At 44.1% G+C, this 26,232-nt stretch overlaps 1 protein-coding gene across 2 annotated transcripts in view; it reads left to right on the plus strand.

The window, feature by feature from the left end:
* The window catches only part of RPS6KA5 (ribosomal protein S6 kinase A5), a 628,800-nt gene that overhangs the window by 247,381 nt on the left and 355,187 nt on the right, over positions 1-26,232 (plus strand). For both annotated transcript variants that reach the window (XM_078660052.1, XM_078660053.1), the window contains exon 4: positions 10,847-10,962. In XM_078660052.1, the coding sequence (XP_078516178.1) occupies positions 10,847-10,962 (116 nt within the window). The remainder of the gene's footprint in view (positions 1-10,846; positions 10,963-26,232) is intronic.

The following is a 26,232-nucleotide window of genomic DNA, read 5'->3' on the forward strand; positions in this document are numbered from 1 at the left end:
CTCCACCCCGGCCTCGAGTTCAGTGGCGCTGGGCCACGGGCAGCTCTTCCTGGATTTTCCGTCTGGCTCCAGTGGGGCCAGCCGCACACCCTCCACCGCGGCCAGCCACCTCCGAGCGTGCAACAAGTGTAGCTCCTGGTGTCGGAAGAACCCCAAACGGGATGTGCCGAGCCCCGGCTCGCAGCGGCTCCGGAGGCATTCCGACTCGCCGTGGCTCCAGAATCGTTCAGCAGGGTAGCGCTCCGCTACCCCACCTTTCAGGGCCAAAGATATCGATTGGTGGGGCCACTGTGGCTAGATTTGGCCAAGTGAAGAAGGGCGGAGCGGGGAGCCTCACGAAGACACGTCCGTTCACGCCCGCCAAATTACTCTTTTAAGTGTGCCCACACCATTTGCTTGGGGCCACAGAAGTGTACTGATTGATGCTTCACATCTAGTTTGACTATAAACTCCTTGAATTCTTTGCTAATGATTGGCAGACCATTGTCAAATTTGAGAATGTCAGAAATACCCCACTCTGCAAAGATGTTTTCTAGACGCTCGATGACCCTATTATGGATTGTTGATGATAACTCCTCTACTATAGGAAAGAGTGAATACTCTGTGACTACCATGATAGGACGCCCATTTCCTAGGGGCCGAAAGAAATCAATGGCAACTCTTTCCCAAGCCTGTGCAGGAAAGTCAGATATCGTCAATGGATGTTGCGTCACTTTGGGGTAAAGGCAGTTGCAAAGATGACACTCTTTTAGTTCCCTCTCAACTCGCTCATCTAGGAGCTGGAACAATACTCTGTCTCTTAAGACTCTTTGGGTACCTACAATGCCACTATACCCTTCATGGGCTAGTGCAATGATCTGTTGTGTTGAGCTTTCAGGTATGACAATTTTCGAGCCTCTCAAAACAACATTTTCCTTGGTCGTGTCAGTTCATTCTGTACATTTTTAAAGTTTTGAAATTCAACATGGTCAGAAAAAGGTCGAACACTCTCCTTCCAAGATTGAGAATAAATGATATCTTTTAGGTTAAGCAAAGCACAACGTAATGAAAAGATGCTCAAATCAAATACTAATGCTACATTCATAGTGGTCTATTTGATAGTGCTCTGTGAGTTTACACAATATTTGTAATTGTATCTGTCACCTCACGGTTGAAGCCAACCCACTCTGCAGAGCTTCAACATTGGCAAGGTTACTAGGATTATGTGGGAATGAGTACCAAATTATATAGCAAGTTTATGGAAATTATGTGACAAAAGCTTAAATAATGTGGCACATTCAATGGTAGTATTATTTTCAACAAATTGGCCAGAGACATTGTTTGGGAAATCTACAAATTTGGGGGTAAATTATGTGCCACATGTATTAAATCCAAAACTATGCAGTAAATGCTGTAGCTACAGAAGTGCTTGCAGCGACTGGACCTCACGTTGTTTGATCTAGCAATAATTTATGCATGAAAGATAAAAAAAAAGCCCTAACTATTCCAATTCCACTGACTGCTCATAGTTAGCTCCATTTTGAAGAAAACGTCTAAATATCTGAAAATAAATGTGTCATTACAAAAATATTTAGTGGGTAACTTTCAATATGGTCGTATATTTTGCTCTTCCCATTCTCTGGAAACAAACTACTCAGCCGTTGGCTGATTAGTTTATGATGTCACCAGAACCTCTTGGTGACAATATTGTACAATATTAAACTGTTACCCATTATGTATCCGATATACAATTTAAGCAATGCTTGTTTCAACATACTTGAATCAAAGTAATTGTATGTACTCCCTTATTGTGGCAAGAACACATAGGGCAGACATTTTCTCTATAATTTGCTCTTTCATATGTAGATGTATAACACTGTTTAGCAAGAGCTTTCAGTCTGTACTTTCTCACTTCATTTGTAAGTTCAGAGCAGGATCCCATTTCTGATCAGTAGATACTACATTTCTAAAGGCTTATGTTTTTAGCTAATATGGTGCAACAAATAACTATCCAACAGGTTTGTTATTCTCGTACGTTCAAAAGGAAATTTGTTTTAAATGTATGCTATGAATGCAGTCTCTTAGGTTGCAGACAATTTTCCAAATGTACTTTATGATGTAGTAGCTTGTTGGTGCCAGTCCCAGAAAGAGGCTATAAGTGAATGGGAAAGATCATCACTTAAACATAACTGGGATATTTAGCAGCATAAACATATAGTTAAACGTGTGCTTTACAGTTTAAACAACAGAGTTATTAATTGGATTTATTTTGCTTCAGTGAGGTTAGGAAAGCACTTTAATCATGCTTTTGTTTTGTTCCAGGACTTTTTCTCTGCTATCATACTGTCTGGAGTCAAGCTATCCTGGCTGATGACGGCTGATAGCCAGAAACCGGTCCTAGGATGCTTGATTCCGGTCCAGGGAAGACATGGCTTGGCAGTTCGGGCTGGACTGTTCCCATGAGGCACAGGGTCAAGACTGATTTGCATATGGCCATGTCTGAAGTGGGGTGGCGTGGTGAGCAAAATAACGATGGATTAAACCCAGATCTGTGACTGTTGGTGAATGTTTTGCCAATGTGCAACATTCCGTCCATCATCTTGTGTGTTTATCATACAGTCTGTGGCACTGTTTGGCTCATCAGTACGAGAATAGTGCTAACTGCAAGGATTTAGAGTAGAAGTTCTTTATTACGTGATTGATAAAAAATCTTTGCAATTGAGCTAAGACTACAGAAGAAAGCACCTTTACAAAGCACATAAAACAACTCATTTCATTACAATGAGGTTAGTTTAAAAACTATTTAAAAATTAACAATGTGTTTATACTTTTATGTCAGTACTATTTACTACAAATGAAAATTGTAAAATCTCTTAAAGCAAACCTAGATTAAAAATTGAAAGCCAAGGGTTTCCATTTAACAAACGTCAATTTATACTTTTTCTACTTACTGTACCCTAAAAGTTCAAAACGAATCTGACAAGAAGACTGCTTAACAGATAAGGATTACGATTCTGGGGTTGAATTTTGGATTTTCGCGTTTTTAGTCAATTCATGTACTGGCAGGAGGATTTTGCGCAGTGTTTGCTATTTTCATGAAACGTACCAGTCTGCAAGCTAATTGAATATCTCCTCCTACAAAGCAAGCTTTTAATGCTTGTCGGCGAGTTTGCAGGTGTCTTTGGTTCCAGAGTTGTTTTAGTAATAGCCTTCACACTTTCTCTAGACCTTTGCAGCTGCACAGTAAATGCAAAACATCCTCTTTTTGTTCACCGCAAAGTCTACAGTTCGTAGTGGTTTCCGAGAGTGTCCATGGGGGTAGATGTCCTTTTGCTGGTATAATTCCCATCCTCAACTGCAAGAAGGATTCCTTCACAGCCCGTGAAAACCCTGTTCCCAGGTATGCTTGTGGTAGAGACCTGCAAAAAACACAGTTGATGGACAGAATGTAGAACAATGTCATACATTCACCCCAGTACAAGGATCTGGGCCTAAATCCAGAGACCTGGCATAGCTCTGGATGACAAACCACCCATGGGTCCTCCTGCTAAGTGTGGTTTTATTTTCTTCCAGGGATAGTGTCTTCACTGTTTTGTTTACGAGCTGCTTGAAACATTTGTGAGTCCCATTCGCTTCCCAGAGTTCTTGTAGTGCGAGAGAGCTTATTGCTGCCTGGAGATAGACCATTGCTGGGCAGTCTTTATTCCTTTCCAGCTCTTTCCATAGATGTGAGTTCAAAGTACCCGTCTCAGCTCCCTTTATTTTGTGCCAACGTTTGCCGTAGGCACCCTTGCGTGCTATTTGTTGTTTTTGGAGGCCGAACTCAAGTCTTAGTTGCGCTGGCAAAGTGTATTATGGGAGGTTGAATAATATTCGCATTCCTTTGGACACCACCTTATCTAAAGGGGTCTCGTCTCTCCCTCTCATACATTCACTGCCATAAGTTATCAACAGTAGTAATCTTGCTTCTAATACTTCCAGCAAAGGGATTAAGTTTGGACCCGTAATTTTGTGCTTGATGCTCTTTAATGCGACGGCCAGAGATATCCCTCTATTTCTGATCGCCGTTTTTTTTGCCCAAACGTTCCTTTCCTGTCGAAGATTATACCCAAGTATTTATATTCTTTGACGACCTCCAACTGCAAGGATTTAACATCTGGCATTTGGAAATCTTGAAATTGGAGGTATTTTCTTTTGAATAGAAATAATTTAGTGAACGTTGTTAGAAATAAAAAAAAAGGGTCCTTTGAAGGTTTTATTAAAGTCCAGAAATGAGAAACAAAAAAGCCAACATGCTTTTAATAAATTGCTATTTTAGTACTTCAAATTCCAACTAATTTTGTCTTCGGAGATGTTGAGAATTGCTTGGTATCAAGGTTTGTTGGGATTTGGAAATTGTTTCCGTACTATAATTTTCTGGCGAAAAGCTGTCCACTGAGGTGTACACATCCAAGATCTTGTTCATATATAACCCCTATAGTCCTCTACTGAATCCAGTCCTACTTTATTGGGTCTATTGTATAGTAGTTAAATATTGAGATTGGTCAATTCATGGGCTGTGGTCTGAAATCTAATAATTATTTTTCCAAGACTACCCACAAGTATAATTTCGACTTATTGTAAAAATGTATGGGGTAGTTGTGATGAACTATACAAATTCTAATTTTGAAGGTAGGAGACAACAATTGTTGGACAGATCATGCTATGACTGCACATACTAAGAATTTGAAAGCTGCACAAAAATAATTGAGTAATATCTTAATAAAATGTAAATACAGTGGTGTTGCTAACTGAGGAGCAATATATTACATGAAAATCCAATTTCTCTGGGTCCCAGTTATATATAGAACTCTGACGATACCACTTGGTAGACCAATTGTGTCCGGAAATGAGTCTCTTACTGAAAGAGTATCGAAATTTGTTGATGATGGTCATAGCAAAAAATCCTGCCATCTTATATCACAGATTTTCTGAAAGCAATTTACAATATACCATTGCAATGTGGCATTTTGCTTGTTAGTATGGCGTGAATTCCCTTTATAGTTGTATTGCCCATATTGATGATCTTTTGAGTATGAGCCAAAATCTGAATGAGAGACCAGCCAACTTACTTCTGCCTAGCAACATACTGATTGGCAGAGTTTGTGCTTAAGTATAACGTCTTTTACTATGAGGATCATCTTTTCCACAAAATGTGTGTAACCACAAAAAGTTACAGATTTGTTCGTTCTTATGCCTCACTCAGAGACCTATTGGAATTGATGAGAATGTCTTAGTACGGCTGCGTTTCGTAGACAACATCTTCAAAATATTGAAAGGTAGTACAGAAGATTTTATGGAGGTGTTATACGTTTTCTCATTTTCTACAATTTCAACCAATAAAATATTGAACTTGCATTCAAATACAGTAATTCTGGTTATACTTCTTTTATTGTGAATAAGATTGTGAGTAAATATATTACACTCCTCCTCGGGTTACCCGAAACATCTGAAATGAGCATACCATATGGAGAATTGCCTTGAGCACATAGAATCCGATTCTTATAACATAGCACAAGTTGCTGCAATTAAAAAAAGATTTTTGGAACGAGGGAATGATAATTAAGGGTATTGACAAAGCAATATACAGAGCAACATCAGTTTATAGATGTAATTTACAAACCAAAACGTTCTAAGACCAAGAAACCAAAAATTTAGGTTTATCACCAATTGCAACTTTGAGAACTCTAAGATATATAACATTCTCCTCAGACATTGTCGTTTATTACACTTCAATTATGAAATATCCAATGCCCGACTGCTAGACCTGCAATTATGCATAAAAAGGAAATTACTAAGCATTGTCTATTTTCTAGAGACAACAAGCACACATAAGGTGCTGCGAGGATTCTTGCAATAAGTCTAACCACTGGTAATCGCTCAGTCTAGCGTTCCAACCCACCCTTCTTTTGCCCACCATACCATACCACCTCAGATTAGACCCAGTGCAAACCTCTGTTGGTCCTCCTCCAATTGGAACTGCCCAGCCTGAACTGACAAGCCAGGTCCTCTCCAGACCAGAACACAAGCAACCCTAGACCGGTTTCACCCTGATACTGGGTCTTCAGTTTGCTGTAGTTTGGTCCCAGTGGCCCAGTGAGCAAGGGACCCATGTCCCAGTGACACCATAAAATATTCTACATTTCTTATTCCACAAGGCACTCTAATTAACATTGTTGATTTTTTGGAATGTCAAACTGTATTTTCTGTTGTCTTCTTTAACAGGTAGAAATGTGGGATTTGAAAAGAGATTTAGGTTACCCCATTAGAGTTTTTAAATTGCAACAGCAAATTCTGTATATTCATCATTGTTTGTGCCTGTTACAAACTAACTGATGGTTTTATCATCTCGCCAGCAGACTAGGTATGGAAAAAACACACTAAAGTGCCCAAAAACCTGTTTCTAAATACCTCATGGTTATTCAGATTGAATAAGATTAAATATGTTGATACTGAGAGCATTAAGTATAACAGAAGTGGTGGTAACCATGCCCTTTCACTTAGCGATTATGTTTTGGGATTTTTAAAGTTGGTACATTCATCCATAGTTTTAACCAAGATGAAGAATGTCATACTTTTCTTAAATCTTAATGATTGTGGTAAACTGTTTCTTCTGTGGGATTAGGCCCCTTCAGTATCTGGAAATCCACAGAATCTCTTTTCTCTAAAAATTCTGTATATTTCTTCTTAAAGTTAACATGAATAAACATCTCCACAAGTCTTCCACATAATGATTATTTTAAAATCCAAGGCTGCTAATATGTTGATGGCAAGGGTAGTTACTGCCACACAGACCATTGTGTCATTATGATGGTGCTGTGAAACACGTTATAGTTTCCCAGTAATCAACTTTTCATATCACTGTACAAATTCCAAATAGTTTATTTTGCATTTACTACTTTTAAACATTTTAAGAATGGCACCCAGAAATTTCTCTGAATAGACTTCTTAAATGCCTTTAATAACATTGTGCCATTTGAACGTGTACATAAAACTATAACCAGTATGTGAATCTCTTTTGTTCAAAGCACACATAGCTCCCTTGTTTACAGTTCCATGACTCAAAATTAAACATCATGAATATAAGTTGTCACACGTTGAGGCAAGTACATGGTACGCTCTAGAATGGTTGCCTCTATTTAAGAAAGCCCGACAATTCCAGACATTACCTACTTGCCAAACATAGAAGCAAGCAGTTTGAGATTTATCAAGCTCTGAATTGGTAGGCATCCACCCTTTTCATATCCCCCTTGAGCATTGAATTTTTGACCTAAAAAAATAAAATCACCCTGTAAACTAATTTGATATCTTCAATTTAAATTTTTGATCGTATTCTGATTTTAGATACCAGAGCTTCCGTCTTTCAACTCTTAACTTCTGTGTCTCAACGGACATCTCTTCACCAAGTATGAATTCTTATTTTATAAATGTATAGTCCACTCCAACCCATTGTTGTTATTGGTATTCTAAAAAATATCAGATTTTCCGCACTTACAGAAAATGATACTGCAAATTAAATTTTTAATACTGACAGCCTTTTGTAGTGTACAGATCCACTCAAAAAAGATCAATTCTAGGGTCTTAATCTATGTGAAGGTAAAATTATTTGAACCTAGATAAAATATTATATTGCTTTCTGAACATCCGTTTCAATTCTTGCTGGTTATCACAAGGCAAATAACTATTGCCTGGGTAGTCACCTTTACCCTTTGTTTTAAACATAAAATCATGCTTAAAACAGTGTAGTTGCGCTCTATTATTTCTGTTATTTACAAGGTTGAGTTCTTGAGCTTATCAAATAAGGAGTGAGGATGTAACCAAGTCATGTCCAATCCCATATATATAATGCTGAATACAGCATAACATTATGGAGTAATAACTATTGAATATTTGAAACAAGTAAATTAAGTTGTATTCTTACTGATGCTACCTGCATATAGGACTGTCCAAGTAAGCATATTGATTTCGATAAAAGGTTTATCTTGAGATGAGTTCTATAACACAAATAGTTGGCAGTGTTGTAACAACCAGATGTCTTACTATAACATTCATACAAGATTACACATTTGAATCCTCTACCAGTAGAGAATCAACCAGTGAACATGACAGTTTGCAAATCTTATTTCATATGATCATGGTTAAATTTGGAGTGTTATGACACTATGAATTGATACCAGAGCTTCGGCCTTTAAAATCCTAACTCTGGTGTCTAAGCAGACACCTATTCTCCAGAAAGTGATACGGATCCAGAAAATGAAAACCAAGAAACACTTTCCCAATACTGAGAGCTCAGGTTACTGTGCAATTCCAATCAAGAAATATCAATCCAAGGTTCTTAACATCTCTGAAGATGTAATTTGTTAGAATTTGAAGCCCTGAAGACGCGACATATTGTAAGTAATGAAAGTCATGAAACAAGTATCGTCTTATTTTGTTTCTTATTTCTGCACCTTAAAAACCTTTAAAGTTGCAGATTTATACATTTTAAACAGCCATCAATAAATTAATTCTATTGAAAAGAAAATATTGTAGTCTTCCTGATTTCCAAACAAATTTTAAATCCTAGCAATTAGGACCATGCTCATAGTCTTAAAATAATAAGTATCTTAAGTAAATACTTTTATGACTCAAAAAATGTGTCCAGTTTATTTGCATTTGATCAGTGTGTAAAACTGGTGTTGAAGTCTTGTGCTGGGTGCCATTGAGCAAATTCCCCTTTCTTCCAGCATTATGTTAGTTGTTTCATGCTTAAGATCTCCAACTCACGTTGACGGAGCAAAGGGGCTCGAAACAAGAAAATTATTTCCAATTAGCGGTCTGATGTATAAGCCCTTTTGCAGACACAGACCTTGTAAAAGAGTGTTTCTTATTTTACCGGTCTTTCCTGGTTTAGAACAAAACCCTCATGTCCGGGTATTTTTCTGGGCCTTCTAAATGAGTGTAGTCTGTGGGCTGCATCATTATTTTTTGTATCTGATATTTGAACCACAAGTAAATCATGCTGACTATTCCTTCCTGAATTTTCTTTGATCTATGCCAACCAAAAATAAAGCTATTTTTCAAGAAGATGGCCAAAAGGCACCTTTGGGACAAAGTGGGTAGTTATGTGTGTGTGTCCCTCTCCTCAAGCCTTCCAATAGAATAGAAAGTATACAACATCATTCCACACTTAAATGTTTTCATTACCTTCTGTTGGTCTCCAGGCAGCAATAAAAAAAAACCTGATCATTGGGGGGTGAGAGTTAAACAAAAAGTCATTAGGCAGAGGACACTGAAAATTTCACAACCATCATAACTGTCCTTTGTTTCAAACGTTCTTTTCTGGTTGGCTATTCTTTCCTGTGTGATGCAGATACACTAGTCAACATTATCTCAAAGAAATGTAACACTGCTGGTAATTTATTGGAATTCAAAGGAAAAGTTAAATCTTTTCTTTTCATTTGGGCTCATAAGTTAAAATATATACGGGCAATTGGTACTAAATTGATGAGATGCAAACCTTATTTCCCTTTCTTAATGGTGCCTACTGGCTAAATGTGTGTGCCTTCTGAGTGGGCCAAGCCACAATCCACTTAAATTCTACACCATATGTATACATGGTGCAATCGAAACACGTTGACATTTCCAGTGAATACATTAATATTGAAATTCAGTGCCGGCTTGTGTCTTTATGAAGCATTCAAGACCGAATCTGCATAAACATTAGTATCTTAACCTGGTTCAGTGGGTCTAAATTAAATTCCTGCAATAAAGACTCAAACAGTGCTGACTATTTCAAACTCACTCACATGAGGTGTATCACTCGCTACAGGGATGTGATCTGGTCTGGGTCTGGTGGCTTCGTGAACTAATGCATCCACTGTAGGGGCCTGTGTACGACCTCATGGTCAAAGGTTAAAATCCCGGCGGGTCCACTCAGCCTTACATCTTTCTCTAGTCGATAAAATGAGTACCATTGAGTTGGGTAATAATAAACCTTATTTATTCAGAGCCACGATCCCCTTGGGTGAACGTGCACTTTACAAATACACATGTTATGTTATGTTATGTTATCATGGTGGACAAATTCAGGTAATGATAATGTGGCGCTCTAGGTATCCCTAGCAGTGGTCACCTGGCTGCTTCTTCTCAAACCAAGCCCATTGCAGGCGGCCAAAATGGTGGGAGTCTAGACTAGCCCAGCAGTCAGCCCACTGGTGCCTGTACCCAATTTCCTGCTATTCCTTCCACCACTCGGCTGTTTGATTGTCCTGCCTCTTCCTGTGAACAGCTCACTCCCAGGCTGTAGCCCTTTTGCAGAGCGAGGAAAAAATATATATATACATATAATATATATATATAATATATATATATATATAAAATGTATATATCTCCCAGAAGCTGAGACTAATTGAAGTAGTCTCACTTTGAACAGTCTTACTAAATGCACACTTACCCATACCTCTGCAGGTAGTTAACCAGTCAATTGCCTGTAAGCACTGTCATTCATACCCTGACTCTGCCCCTGCATACTGCCAGCAACACAATGGGTACCCACAAGCACTGTGCACTCATTCAGTTACACACAAACCAACCTGAGACTCGTTCTCTAGACACTGATAGTTATTCCTGTAAGAAAGAGCTAGTTAAACACTTTTTTTCTCCTTATACTTCAGTTAAACCCTTTGTTATGACTATACTTCCTCCTTCACCTAAAACAGTAGTGCTCCAGAAGGCAAAGGCTATGTCTATGCTAAAATCAAATACTTTCACTTATTTAATATTATGGGTGGCATTGGATTTATACATTGTAAACAGTATGGTAATACACCCAGTGCTTATTTTTCAGATTATATTAATGGAGGAGAACTTTTTACTCGCCTTTCCCAGAGAGAGCGGTTTACAGAAAGTGAAGTCCAGCTCTATATTGGTGAAATTGTCCTGGCAATCGAACACTTGCACACGGTATGTTTTTTTGTGTTTTATTCTCATCCTGAAATGTATGTTGAGAGGTGGCATTAACGGCTATTTTACTGCTTTTGTTCCAAAGTTGTGTGGGCTTCTTATTTACTGAGCATTGAGCTAAATATTAATTATGTTTCTTATAGCTAATGCTGGCTAAAGCTGATATTTGGTTTTTATCTAAGAAGATTATGGCTTTATATTGAATTTGCAATGTTGTGATAGCACTTGTCTGATGTCTCTTGGGTCGTGAGCTCTGTCAACTGCTACTGAACTCTCTTCTTACTTTTTGACAATCGGACTCAATCACTTTTCAGAGGATTTGCCCACCGGTGTCATGTTCCCATCTCTAACTTTGAAGGGAAAACTTAACATCAACGTCTCTTCCCACAACATCTGTGAGTCTTATCACACAAAGTCTACTGTCACAATGCACCAAAAGACAAGCATCATATTGTGACAGTTCTGCTTGTGAAAATAGTGCACATTATATTGGCTTCACGTAATCTGAAGTCTTTGCTTTCACCTTACATCCAGTCAAACTTGTTCCTTGGCATTCCTGCTTTAGGGCCTGTTCAGAAGTTCAACCTTTATGTAAGCCACGAAAAGTCAGGCTCCAGCAACTTCACCTGGAGAATCTTCATCGTATGGACCATACCTCACCTCGCCATGTTACTTTACCTCAGACAGAACTCACTTGAGCATTAGGCCGAGAGGCAAATTGGGAGACATGATGTCGAAGGAGGAGCCGAAAAAAGGTGGAAAACCTGTCAGACAGTCTGCCTCAGTAGATACGAAGCCAACATCTCGTAAAGACTCACACAGAGGGAGATCTAGAGAAAGGTAATAGAAACATTGGGTCGACCTTTCTAGATGACACTCCTGGTTGACTTCAAAGATCACGATGTCGCCATCAAAGGCTTCGATTCATTCCAATATGCTCACTGTCAAAAGCTGTATCAGCATTGACGGCAACATATCAGCAGCACCATAGACCTTCGAAGCCATCACATTGGGGCACTCCTCCCAACAACTACAGCTCATTCATCATTGAAGTCGAGGAGTCATCAGGTGACAGCAACACATTTGCCATCAATATTGAAGTGTACTTGGATGCCGGTGACACATTCATCATAGACACTGAAACCGCCCCAGCCAATGACACCAAAGACATCCATGATTATGTTAGTGGCTCTGTTGATGGAACACTCCACATGTACCGCTTCATCGGGTCACACCTCTTTACGTCATGAAGTCTGCCTGTAACTCCAGCTGTAACACAAAGACTGAGACTCACTCATGAAAAGACTCCTCTACTTTTGAGCCTTCCAGGCTTTGTCATCCGCGCAGAGGACCCCTTTAACATTTCATTGAGACCGCCTAACCTGCCTCTAGCGCCAAAAATGGTCTTGTGCCCAACATCCATGTCTTCTATCAGGAAGGTGACAGCCCCACCTTATGTACCATCAACAGAGGGATCTACTCATGTTGCAGCCTCTCCTCAGGTGAGAAAAAACTCTTTGAGTACACTTGAGCGACGCATGATGCGCAGGTTTCTATCAAGATCTCCATCTGAGTCCCATTCCAATGATGATGGCTCTATTATATTGTATACTGCAGAGTCTTCTGAGCTTCAGCCTAAAGAGTTTCGCCTGTGGATTACATGGCCACCTTCCATGGCATACTCATTACTAAATTGAACATCCCAGTGGAAACCCCACAAGCTACAGCTTGTATCATAATGGGGACACTATAACCAAAGGTTTCATGAAAGCTTATCCTGTCTCCAGGCTTACCAGAGGTTGCACAAGAAAAATTCTTCAATCCAGCAATGGTCCGGTCCCATGCCTTATTAAAAAATCAAAAATCACCAGAACCTGTATCTGGAGTTCTTAAGATTGGACCCTGAGACAGCCTCTGCAATAGTCACATTGGTTAAACACCAACAAAAAATGCCTGTGCCCCAGAGATTACTGCTCCACAGGAAAGACCGCTCAAGTGAGTAGACCCTGCTGGGAAAAATATGTGTTGCACAGAGACCACTTCTCTGAAGAAATCCATTGCAACACTGTCCTGGGAAGATATAACCGAGAAATCTTGGAGGGGATTTATGAATATTTGGATGACCTCCCCGAACACTGAAAGCAAGACTCTAAGGCAGGGCCCTTCATACTGGGGGGCAGGCCCCCTAAGGAAGCCTTAACTGATCCCAGGGGGAGGGCTCCATGGTCTGGTTGAAAGAAACATTACGCTGATTTATTTTTTTTTTTTGAATATGTTTATTGCATTTTCCATTAGCGCACAGTGTCACAGAAATGAAGAAATGAAAATGAGCAGTCATGCCTTAATACAAATAACAGATCAGTAGCTGCTGCATACAGTTACATACAGTATTCAGTATGAGTGTGAGGGCTAAAATATAGTCAGAATAGCAGATCAGCATATCAGTCTCGTGTACAACCGGCATACTAGCAGTAGATAGGAAGTTACATGAGTGGTGGTAAGGCTAGTGTTGCTTCCCGGCATTTCCTCAGATTCGTGTTCAATCCGGAGCAGAGGGTGCGCTTTGATAAAGGTCCGAAGTAGGTTTGGCACATTCATAATACAATATACATTCAAAGCTTTATTGCTAAACAGTCAAATATAAAGAACAATCTGAACAAATAGATTCTAGAACTAGAGACTGGGTGGTGTATAACTGTGAGTGCATGTGTCTGCGCGGGGCGCGTGGGTCAGGTGAGCGGAGGCCGGCCTGCGCCACGCAATAGTAGCAGGGGGGTGCGAGACGCAAGTTCCGCCAAGTGCCCAGCAGGGGGGGAGTGAGAGGGGGGGGGGAGAAGGAGAGGCGGGTCCAGACGGGAAAGGGAAAAGGGGGGGGGGAAGGGGAAGAAATTATTAATCAGAGCCACGCAGGGGTAAACAGCAGTGCTTAAACAATGCCTCTCCGCAGGCACGCTTGATGGAAGGCCGCCAGAATGGCATCCCAGTCCAGCGCTATGGGATACTTGCGGTGCCCCGCTGTCTCCTCTCTGTGCAGCGTAGTGCTTTCCGCCCGCGCCCAGTTGTCAAAGGACGTGAGCCAGTGTAATGCTAGGGGGGGGGGGTCATTTTTCCAGCGCCTGGTAATGAGGCGTTTCGCCGTTATCAGCCCCAGGTCCCAGAATCGTTCCCGGACCTTTGTCTGCTTCGTCCGTCTGAACAAACCCAATAAACATGTTTCCCATGTATAAGGTAGGCTTCCCCCCGTTGCCTGCAATAGGGTATCTACCACCGCCCGCCAGTAGGTATGCAGGGAGGGGCATGTCCAGAGTGCATGCAAGAACGGTGCGTTCTCAAGTCTGCACCTGGGGCACGCCGACGTAGTCAGTCCAAAGTATCTATTTATTTTGTCAGGCGATAGATAGGCGCGGTGCACTATGTAGTATTGTATTATCTTAAAGCGGGCATTGCGAGGAACATCCCAGCCAGTATCCGCGACCATTCCCTGTCAGTCCAGTCCCGGCCCCTATCAGCTGTCCACTTGTCGCGCAGCCGCTGTGACGAGAACTGCGTGTGGGTGTGTAGCACCTGAGCAAGCCAATGCACCACATGTGAGCCGTTCCCCATTACATGCAGATATTGAACTAACAGATGTGTTGGGGGCTCTTCCTCCAGTGGCCCCCAAGCTTGTGTCAATATATGTAGGAGTGTCGCGTGCGTCAAGAATTGTCCAGCCGGTAGGCCCGCGTCGCCCGCCAAAGTCGCGAAAGGAAGCAGGGCGCCATCTTCAAACAAGTCACCCAAGCTCTCTAGTTCAACTGCCGTCCAGCTGCTCAACACAGGTCCCGTGAGAACTCCCCCATTCCAAGGTGTACCCAGTAGAGGCAGGTTGGGTGCATATGGTTTGGTGGCGCTCGTGAGTTTTAGGGATCTCACATAGCATTTTCTGGCCACCGCAAGGAGCAGTCGGTCAGGGCAGCGGGATCTAGACAAGGGGTGAAACAATGCGTATATTTGCGGGGTGGTCGTCATCTCATCACTCGAGGCAGTATTCCCCAGATTTTTCCCACACAGCCAATAAGTGACCCATTGCAGCTGCGCCGCCAAGTAATAGAGCTCGTGGTTTGGAACCGACAACCCACCACTCTCCGTTGCAGCGTACATGGTTTTAAACGCCACTCTGGGGCGCCCCTTGTTCCAGATCAGACGTCTGATCAGAACTTCCAGTTCTCGGAAAATACGAGTAGGGACATACACGGGTAAGTTTGCATAAAAGTACAGTAGCCGGGGCAGGGAAATCATCTTTGCCAGTGTAATGCGACCGGGGACGCTCAACGGTAGGGAGGTCCAAAAGGTCACTTGGGCTGTAAGCGATGAGATCGTTCGCATGATATTGCCAGCCAACAGATCAGCGGGATCGCGGTAAATCAGAATTCCCAGGTACCGGAAGACGGTTGGATACCAGAGAAGTCGTTCCCCCGCCACCGTAATGTCACACTCCGGGGTGTCCGCAGCGAAAGAATACACCCCCCGACTTCGCCCAGTTGACCCGCAGCCCCGATACATCGCCAAAGGTGTTAAATATGGCAGTGAGCGCGCGTGGAAAACAGGTCAGGTCCCTGACATAGATCAGCAGTTCGTCAGCGTACAATAACACTGAGTGTAGCCCGTCTGCCAGGGGGATGCCCCAATCCACGCCAGAAGTACGCAGCTGGGCAGCCAAGGGTTCCATCATCAGCGCAAAGATCAGAGGGGAGAGGGGACATCCCTGCCTGGTGCCTCTACGCACTCGGATAGGGTCCGAAAAGAGCCTGCTAGTGCGTACCCGAGCCAGTGGGCAAGAGTAGAGAAGTTCCACTACACGGATGTAGTCAGCACCTAGGTCAAATTTTTCCAGAACCCGCACAAGGAAGGGCCATTTCACTGAATCGAACGCCTTCTCAAGGTCCAATATAACACATCCTGACCGCGGCCAGCGGGACACAGCCAGGCTCTGTACACGGAACAGTCGCCTGATGTTATAAGATGTGTTGCGGGTGGGCACAAAGCCGTTTTGGTCCGTGGGGACCAGAGGCTCTAGTCTCTGTGCCAATGCAGAAGCCAGGATCTTATAATCCGTGTTAAGGAGGGCTAGGGGTCTATAAGATCCCATACTGAGCCCGTCCCTGCCAGGCTTCAAGAGCGAGATCACATTCGCCTCGTTAAGGGTGGGTGGGAGAATGGCATCAGCCACCGCCGCTCGATACATTCGTAGGTGTTCGGGGATGAGGATCGTTGAGTAGGCCTTGTAAAACTCCGCAGGTAAGCCGTCTGGGCCTGGGGTTTTACCGTTTGAAAGGGAGAAAATAACAGTCCGGAGTTCCTCCGCCGAGAGAGGCGCGCCCAGTTCATCACGCTGTGAAGCAGTAGCCGTTGGCAGCGACAGGTCCGACAAGTACGCTGTGATATCGTCGGGAGCGGTACAGCTCCGTGTAATGACCAGTAAAAGCCTTGTGTATGGCCCTCTGCGTGTACACCACCGTCTCTTGTGCAGTGCGGATCGACATTATTCGTAGTGTTTGGGTATCTTGTCTAATCAGCCAAGCCAAAAGCTTGCCTGGCTTGTCGCTAGCGCGGTGTGTGCGCGCCGAGTGCGCGGCATAATTCAGATTCTTGAGTCTATCCAGGAGCTGGGCATGTTGTGCGCGCGTGTGGCTATAAGTCGTGTGTCATCGCCTTGCGCTGCTTCCTGTAAACAATCCAGCAGGGTAGACTCCACCCTTGTCAGATCCCTGTCCACCTGACGCCTCAGCCCTGCCTGTGTGCCCAGACAACAACCCCGCGTGACCACCTTGAACGCATCCCACTCAGTTTGCGAGGAGGATGCTGTGTCAGTATTATCTTCAAATTACTGAAGAATATGAGACAAAAGTGTTTCCCGGAATTGGGCGTCCAGTAAGACATCCGGCTGGAGTCTCCACGTGGGGATCGGTGGGTGTGGGCGTTCCCAGGCAAAGTCAAGCATGTGGGGATTGTGATCCGAGTGAGTGCGGCCTAAATAGCAGGTGTCCGTTACATGAGGCAACAGGTCTCTAGACAGCATGTATCTGTCCAGTCTGACGTGCAATGTGTGTGCACCGGAATAAAAGGAGTACATACGTATGTTGGGATTGCGAGTACGCCAGGCATCGTGTAGATCCCACTGTATCGCCCAGTCAGCAAATGTTCGCGAAGCACTGGTTACCGGTGCACTCGCCAGAGGGGGGAATGAGCGGTCTAGGTGGACATCTAGCACGCAGTTATAGTCGCCCCCAAGTAAGAGTGGGACGCCCGGGTATGTCGCTAGTGCCGTCGATAGCTGCATAAGAAACCGTCCTTGCTCAGTGTTAGTGGCATATATAGAAGCTATGACTACCTGCTGAGCGTCCAGTCTACCCTGCAATATCACATATCGGCCCTCAGGGTCTAGTGTGCTGTGAGTGAGAGCAAAGGGGACCCCTGGACGAATCCATACCAATGTTCCACGCGCATAGGCTGAAAAATCTGTGGCATGCAGTTGCCCCCTCCACCTGCGTCGCAATGTGCGGGACTCGCGTTCTGTCAAGTGTGTCTCTTGCAGTAGTGCTATTTGGACTTGGTGTCGTTTGAGATATGAATATACCTGATAACGCCGCGAGGGTGTGTGCATGCCGCGCACGTTCCAGGTGCAAAATTTAATAGGAGACATTGTATCGCTTTGCCCCCCCCCCCCCCCCGCCCAACAGTCCAAAGGATCAGTTTGTCACACCATGGCCACCACAACACCCACACAGTCCCGCCACCCCGCCAGCACACAGCATAGGGGAAGGGGAAAAGTACCAGCCTCAGAAACATGAAAACCATAAACAGAATTCCAAAAGGACAACAGCCAAACATGTTGCCGTCCAAAGGCTCTAGTGAGCACTAACAGTTTGTATCTTCAGGGGGGGAGTGTACTGAGTTTGTAGTGTTAAGCGTAACAAGGATTCATGGAAACAGGGTGAGGGTATATACTCCCCAACACAGGCAGTCATTGTTTCAATGCCCACAATCAGCAAAAGTCACCAGTACATAATGGAGGAAGTCCAAGTGGGCCAAACACCAGGGAAATAACAGAGGGAGTTGGCGGGGCGCATGGAGGCACTTACCTCCGGGGAGGCACGTCCCCCTCACCATACAAACCCAGAATACGTCACCATGCGGAGCAATCAAGGGATATCAGTAGGGCATGTTGCTTCACACAGGTGCACAGGAGGTAGACCCAGATCCTGTCGCCGCAGCAGGGCACCATCCCCAGTGGTACAGCAGTAAGTCTAGCACCGTGTGGGATGATCACTGGAGAGACGATGTCACCTTCCATGTGCTGGTCGACCAGCTGTAAAACATTGTCAGTGAAGCAAATCAGCGGTTTGTGGTGTGACGTCAGGAAGGTCTCCCGACACTTGGGAGTCCGGCAGTCCGTAAAGGTATTCATCGTCGCTCAGCTGACGTTCGGGGCTAGTGCCCGGGGCTAGGTCACCCGAAAGCGATCCACTGATCTCCGCAACCATGCGGAGAGCCTCCTGTTCAGTCTGCTGATGTGCAGGGGTAGGGCCCACATCCGACTCCGTGTGTGTCGAGGCCGCCGTCGATGGTCTCCTGCGCCGGCGCAGACGGGTCCCTCTGTCAAGAAACATTACGCTGATAGCAGTGCTTTGTTGTAAGCTGAAAACAAATGATCAGCAGTAAGCCACTCTGTAATGGACCATTATTAACATATTTGGCATTTATATCTGATTGGGAGTATGTGTCACAAGAGAATGGACTCTAAATATTCTTCAATCCTCCCCGCCCCATGTTGCATAATCACACTGTAGATACTTCTACATATTAGTAAGGCCTAGCTAGCCAGAAGATTATCTTTGACAATCATGTATTTGATTGCATTTTTTAAATGTTTAACATATCTGTAATGTTTAAATATGTCTAGACATATTTAACCTTTGCAAATTTAATAGAATCATCGGGAAAAATTCGGGGCGAGGGGGCAGTAATTTTTATACAATGGGGCTCAGCATTAAAAAGTTTAAAGACCACTGCTCTAAGGAAATAGTAAAGGAAGCCTCTTGGTCTCCAACTAAGCTATCAGTACCGCAGGGGACTCTGCTGAGTTTCAAGCAACTAATTGTTGCTATGGAGTTTCCCATTGGAGACAATCATTGCTCTTAGTTAAAGATCTTAAACATATATCCGTCTCATCACATGACTTATTTGGCCAGCACACTGAGGAAGAGAAGGTGAAAAAGAAAAAAAATGAGGTAGAGCTCCTGAAGGTGTTAAGGCTCGAGGAGAAAAGGAGGTTCTACAGGATGCAGTGCAAATTTATAGAGCATTGTTATTTACCAAGGGGGTTCGGTTTCCTTGCTGGCCTTATCAGCAGCAACAACCCCAGCAGCCAGGCCAGAGCTACCACTACCAAAGGAAGTCATCAAAGGTCAAATCACCGCTATTAAGGCCTTCTAAAATGTTGAGTGGCATTCTGGAAACTGGCAGTAGCAAGTAAATACCTCTCAGTTGTCAACTCCAATGGCTGGACCAACATCAAATCATCTGGAAGAGTGGAAGATAACACTGGTGAACAAGTTGATGCTGAATATTGATTTTGTGTCAAGGATTCATGGATACCCACTACATTTCAGCACAAAACCACCGCTTGCAAAACCACCATCAAAGCACCAGATGTCCATTTTGAAGAAAGACATGTCTGTACTCCTGCACAGACGTGCAGTCGAGCCTGTTCTATTGTGACAAAATGAAAGGGAGTTTACTCCAGATACTTCTTAATTTAAAAGAAAAGAAAGATGCAGTATCAGAATTCAGACAAGTTCTATATTTGCACTTCGCCAACAAATTGATCCAGACAGAAATGTTTTGCTGGGAGACTGGGTGTGTGCAAAAGATTTACAAAGACTTACTTTATCGATAGCAAAACACCACAGAAAGCTGAGATTTTGTAGTTGGAAATTCACAATTCAAATACAAGGTTCTGACATTCGGATTTGAACCCATCCCACGTAGAGACGACTCATCTACAGTGTTATGGGATATTTGCATCGACTTATCTGGACAACTGGGTGCTCAAAGCCCAGTCGATTGAGGCTAAATCAAAACTTCAGAAGGACAATAGTTGTGCTCCTCATTGTAGGCCTTCAGCTCCATCTGTAGAAAGCCACTGTCAGCACTGTGTCAAAGTCTTCCTATCTAGGGCTGAGAATAGGCGCTGTAGAAGGAAAGGTGTGTTCTTGAGATGAGAAAGTGTCCAGACAAGTGTCACATCTGTTGAACAACACCAAACTAACAGCTCAGCACATCTCCTCCCATCTCAGTTCCACAGCTTTGTGTATGCCCACTATCCTGAATGTAAAATTGCATATGATCGAGATCAGTGTCTACAGAGGCACTACATTAAGGGTGATCCTCTCCATTTACAGCATTAACCGAAGCAGTCCTTTTCATGGTGGTGCAAAAGAGGAAATGTTTAGGGAATTCAATTCCAACCAGAAACACCATCACAGGTTATTGTCCAGAGTCTGGGATTTTTGGAGTTGGGCACTCTAAATTCCCCAAAATATTGCCTTCAGTAGGCTTCTAAAGGGTGCTGTTCATAATAAGGGCAAGGTCATTTGCACCCTATCTGTGAATTTATGGACAAATATGTTGGTATGACGTATTCTGGGTACGATGCAAATATCGGGTAATTATTCTAACGTTTATATCGTCATTGAAGATTGGTACAAGGCAGAAATCGAAGTGCAAGTAAGTAATCTCTTCTTAGTTACAATTGAACATCCTTATAACTTTACCTGCACTAGGGAATCGATGTAGCTAGGACCTTTGTTGTAGCGGTAAACACCATGGTAAAAAGCCCAAAAAGCTCATTGATTTGTTCAGAAAGTAAGCAGGTTTGCCATTGTTCCCAATGGTTCAGCAGTCTGGTTCCATTGTCTGGGACTAAGTAAACAAAGGCTTGCTGGTCACTTTCCCTGAGCTATAGGTGTAAAATTTTTCTTACAGAGGCCCTTAGTGCATCACCTTGTGTCTTACCCAGGTGACCTTTAAATTGATACATGTTTTTAGTGGTAGCAAGAGGAGTTCCTTTAGGATCCGAGTTATGCGATCCTATAACCTTCTGCCAACTACCAAACCTGCTGAAACGCCTAGGATGGATCCAAGGGTAAGATTGTGTATTTGGGTGTCTTTACCAAAATTATATTGTCTAAGTGGGAGAGTACCAGGGCTTTAACAGGTTTTCTGAAGTCTTTAGATGGTATGCGGATGTTCTTGTTGTTGGAGTTGTTGTCTGTTGTGAATCCCAGGGACACTGGTACCAGGTCAAATATATCTGAAATCCCTTCCTGATATGACGGCAGTGGGGGGCGCTCCTTGACTCCACGAAGGCGTTCGATACGCTGGAATGGCAGTTCCACTTCACTCTCTTGGCCAGAATAGTACTCAGCCCTGGCTTTATACAGAAGATCCGACTCCTCTACTCTCTCCCGGTGGCTCAGGTGAGCCTCAATGGGCAAGTATCTGAGAATCCTGCTGTCACTAGGGACACCAGGCAGGGCTGTCCCCTCTCCCCCTCCTTTTTGCTGTTGCCATGGAACCATTGGCTGGCAGACTGCGACAACACTATGCGGAGCGCGGGATAGGGTTTACTACACAGGGGTTGGTGGTGTCGCTATATACAGATGACATAAAATTATATATCCGGGACCCCCAACACCAACATGTCCCCCCATTACGCGGAGGTCATACATTTCGGAGGGCACTCTGATGTACAAATTAACTGGAACAAGTCAATACTTTTCCCACTCACTGAGTCGACTGTGCACTGCCCCACGGACTAACCCAATAGGTGGGTCACTGAACCTATCAAATACTTAGGGATCTGGCTGAGCCAGTATGTGGATGAGATCTGGATAGCGAACTTTGGTCGCGCCGTTGAATAGCTTGAATCGTGCATACAAGTATGGAACAGGCTGCCACTGTCCCTTGCGGGCCTTATTGCAATAGCGAAGATGGTGGTCCTACCTAGATTCTTAGATCTTTTTATAAACATCCCGATCCCCCTCACGTCAAGGTTCTTTAGAAGACTACGGTCTAACTTGGTGACTCTGGCCTGGGCGGGATGTCAGCCCTGCATCAGATACGAGATCCTGACTCATCCGCAGGCGAAGGGCGGGATGGGAGCTTCGGACTTGCAGGCAAACGCCTTCAGTGCACTTGTGAGTTACCTGCTTCATTGGCTGTCCCTACCCCATTTCAGCCCCACGTGGCTGTGGAAATGGATAGGGCTGCGCTGTTTCCGCTGAAGGCTGCCGTGTTTGCAAGTATAAGGCACCACAGGACAAAATCGACCCTGTGGAATGCGTGAGGTGGTCGTGGGAGGGACTCCATCATCGAGCCGGTCTTTCGAGCCTGAATGCCCCTTAGCCCAGTTATCGGATAATACACTTAAATCCCCTCTGCGGGACAGAGGCGTGGTGGACAGTGTGGAAAAGTAAATTTTGCCATGTTCTGTGTCCCTACGTGTCATCCATCATATGTTATGTGTGCATGATTAAATATGCATATGCATTCCCTATGTTCGATTAATGACGCAATTATAGTTGTGTCCACCTCTAGTATGCCAGTTTCCAGTTCTCGTGAATACTACGAATATCAGGCCTATGTAAAGCTACGTTGCCACGTTTCTCAGTGTGCACGTTATTCTATTGAAAAGTCCCCGTTTCTAGGCCTCAAAAGGGCCTGGACACAAGATTCAGCTCCTGTCTCCTGAAACCTCGCTGAGGAGCGATACAGCCCCCACCTGTATCCTCGACCCTTCACTTACTTCCTGCCTCGCAGTGCCCGGCTCACCCTGGCTCTGCCTCTGAGTCTGCCAAGAATATGTTATGATTCCAGTTATCAGTTCAGTCCTCCTTCTCTGCATTCCTAAAGCTACTGAATCGCATCGATAGTTTCCGTCATTGTCTAGCCTTCACGTCTCCACGTTAGAGAAATACTGCATTTAATGGTCATTTAATATTCTTCACCACGCACTACATGTAGAATAATGCATGGTCCAGTCTTAGAATCAAGTTAGCCTTTCCCCTCCTGACTTCTAGTTTATATCAACATGTTCTCTAAACATCAGATACTAGATACTGTTTAGGTACATGTCGCCCTGACTCTCCAGACTTCAGTCTCTGCTCCTAGCACAGAGTTCATAGCCCCCAGCTTCTCCTAGTACCACGTCATTGCTAGTTTGCGCGCACCATCAGGTTAGAGGTCCCGGCTCCTTAGGTAGCCCCCTCCATGGTTTCCGCCCCATTCATGACATATTCTGTTACGTTTGCATCACATGTCTATGTATACGCCCTGTTACACCTCTTTTCACCCTTATCTTTCGCGACTGCTACGCGCCACGCCTTTTGCTCCACCCACTGCTACGCCTATTGCAATGTAATGCTATGTGTTTGCGTTATGTATATATGCCCATGCACTGTTATTAAAAAGTTATTCCCTTGTCCCGATCCTGACCCCGGCAGCGCTGCTGGGCCCTGCCATCCTATTCCTATGCAGGTTGTCCTGTTCCTGTCCTTTATGCTGTAATAAACCTGCGAAACTCCTACTACCTCGAATCTTGACTCTTATTTATTGAGCTATCTGTTATTCATTTATTCATTCAAAAATAGGGTATTATTTATTTATTTACCACATAATGGCGCCCGAATAGGGACTTGCCCTTTCCCCACGCGTCGGTGAAGCCACGCCGACCCCCTGACCCTCTGCAGTCGTGACGGAACTCTTCTGCGCACCGGCAGATATTTCTGCTTCAAGTATCCCTCAGGCCCACGGAGGAGACGGAGGAGGCGGTCCAGCATCCAAACGAGACGGTGGAGGAACGCGGCGAGTCCCGACCAGAGCCCAAGCCGAGAGTCCAAGGTCCGAGGTATCCGGAGGCCCACCCGTAACAGAAGTCCGAAGTTCGTCGTCCGTCGTCGAAGCGGTCCAGTCCAGTCTGAGGCCTTCCGTTCTTGCTGCCCGGTGAGTACCATTACTGGGGTAGTATCTAGACAGGGTCAATTTAATTGACTCTGGTCCGTGGGTTGGTGGTACACAGACCCACAAACGAAGTGTCCACTTCGGTGGATGCGGGTCCTGACGTGTCTCTTTATGAGACCGGTAAGTTTCGTACTGTTTCAGCAGTGCATCTAGTTCCTGTTCTAGTCAGTTCTGTTCTCGAGAAAATTCATGTATTCTGTGTTCCGTATTCCAGGTAGTATTCTGTTCGAACTGTTATTTTTAAATGTTCTTCATGTATTTTAATGTCGTGGTATGAATGGGGAATAAGTATCGTGTTCATTGTGTATTGTATTGTGTCTAGATTACAGTCCAGTCATGCCCTTGTTTTCGAAATTACGTCAGTTAAAAACCAGAAAGGGTCTGCTGGAAGCAGCAGTTCCGGTTCCGCCTAGGGACAGTCCAGGTCATTTTATGTATCAGAAGCATGGCATAAGTGCCATATTATATCTAGATTTATGGGTAGATTATACCAAACAGTTAGAAGAAAAGTATAGATGGCCCGTATCGGGTACATGGGATGCCGAGTGCATCATGCGAGTAGAAGAGGCATTATGGAAAAAGAGAGCCAGACAGTCACAGAAAGATGCCATCGAGTTATGGCGCAAAGAAGCTCATAAAAGAACTGAAAAGGAAATCAGAAAGTCAGAATTAAGTAGAGAATCCTTAGAACGAGCACAAGAAAAAGAACTAATCGAGATAGGTGAACAAGTCAAAGCCTAACAGTCAGACAGACAGAGGCATGCCCTTATTAGGGGTATGTATCCTCTCCTTGCCGAGGGCTTGCCAAAAGCGACCCCAGAGGCATCCAGTAATTTCCCGCCACCATTAGTTCCGACCAAGCTACGTCACAAACAGACCGCAGCTGATATTTTTATTTCGTCCTATTTGGACGACACAGTCCCAGAATATGCAAATCCTGTTCGCGCTCCGCCAGTCCCTGTAAATCAGGCACTTCCCGCTCCTCCAGACACCGGAGTACCTGTTACGGTACCCCCGGTCCAGCCCGCCATACAAGTCCAGCCTACATTTCCATTTCCCACTCTGCCAGGACGAAGAGCCTCAGTAGACGACTCTAGTTTAGGGGCCGCAGGGGGAGGTACTCCTCAAACCCCGCCGCCACACAAGCGTTTAACGACAGCCGAATTACATATACAAGCATCACAGCGTACGCCCAGGCATCAGACTGTAGCAGAAATAAGAAAATCCCTTGCCGAATGCGGCTATGATCCAGTCCCAGGCGAGGATAATATGGTTTTATATTCATTCTGCGTAAGAAAGGTGGCCGAGTATCTAGTCACCTTACCGAATATGAAAGAAGATCTAGACAGAATATATCGTTTCATCCGTACAGGGGATGATCCAGAAAGCATTGGCGAGGCCATGTCTCAAAGGAAAGCTGAGACCCAGCTCATGATATTAAAGTTTCTGATCAATTGTCTAATAAGAGAACAAGATTACCCGTCTAAAGATCCGGCTGAAATGAAAACCCTGACAAGGTGGAGTGATAATATAGCCGAGGGTAAGCACAAGACCGTCGGTGCTATGGAGAGTATGTACAAGAAAATCCGTAAAGAAATAATAAAGTTACACGAACAGCGTAAAGCACCACAAGTAAGCGAGAAAGAAAGTAACTCTGATCCTGAAGAGTTAGACGACGAGAATCCTGACAGAATAGCGTATGTAGGAAAATCTAGATTTCCAGATCGCCATTTACGCCTAGAACACAAGTCAACTTTCCATCATCCAGCACCAGAACAAGGTTCTCTAGAACAAGTGTTTCAAGCTACCGATCACATTCTGAAATCACGAATCGGTTACAGTGAGTTGAGTACCATGCATGAACAAGAACTAGTCCGATCAGCAGTCCGATGGATTACTGATTCTACCACTTTTCCAGACGAAATAGTGGCACAAATGTTTCTAAAAATGCCCCCAGCCGAGCAACGACTGGCGGGTATGTATATGATTCAGCACCTCATTACATTGTATGAGGGTCAGCACTCTGATCCAGGCCCGTTACATGATGTCCTGAACGAGTTACTCCAGTATAGATGGAAAGGTTTAGGTACCGACTTAATTAGTGTCATTCTAGAACAGCGTCACAAATATAGAACGTTTCTGAACCCGCATTTTGTTCATGTCTCACCCCCAGAAGGTAAACCATTTTACATGGAGAGACAGAATCCG

This window comes from Lissotriton helveticus, chromosome 9 (assembly GCF_964261635.1).
Source record: "Lissotriton helveticus chromosome 9, aLisHel1.1, whole genome shotgun sequence".
Taxonomy (NCBI): domain Eukaryota; kingdom Metazoa; phylum Chordata; class Amphibia; order Caudata; family Salamandridae; genus Lissotriton; species Lissotriton helveticus.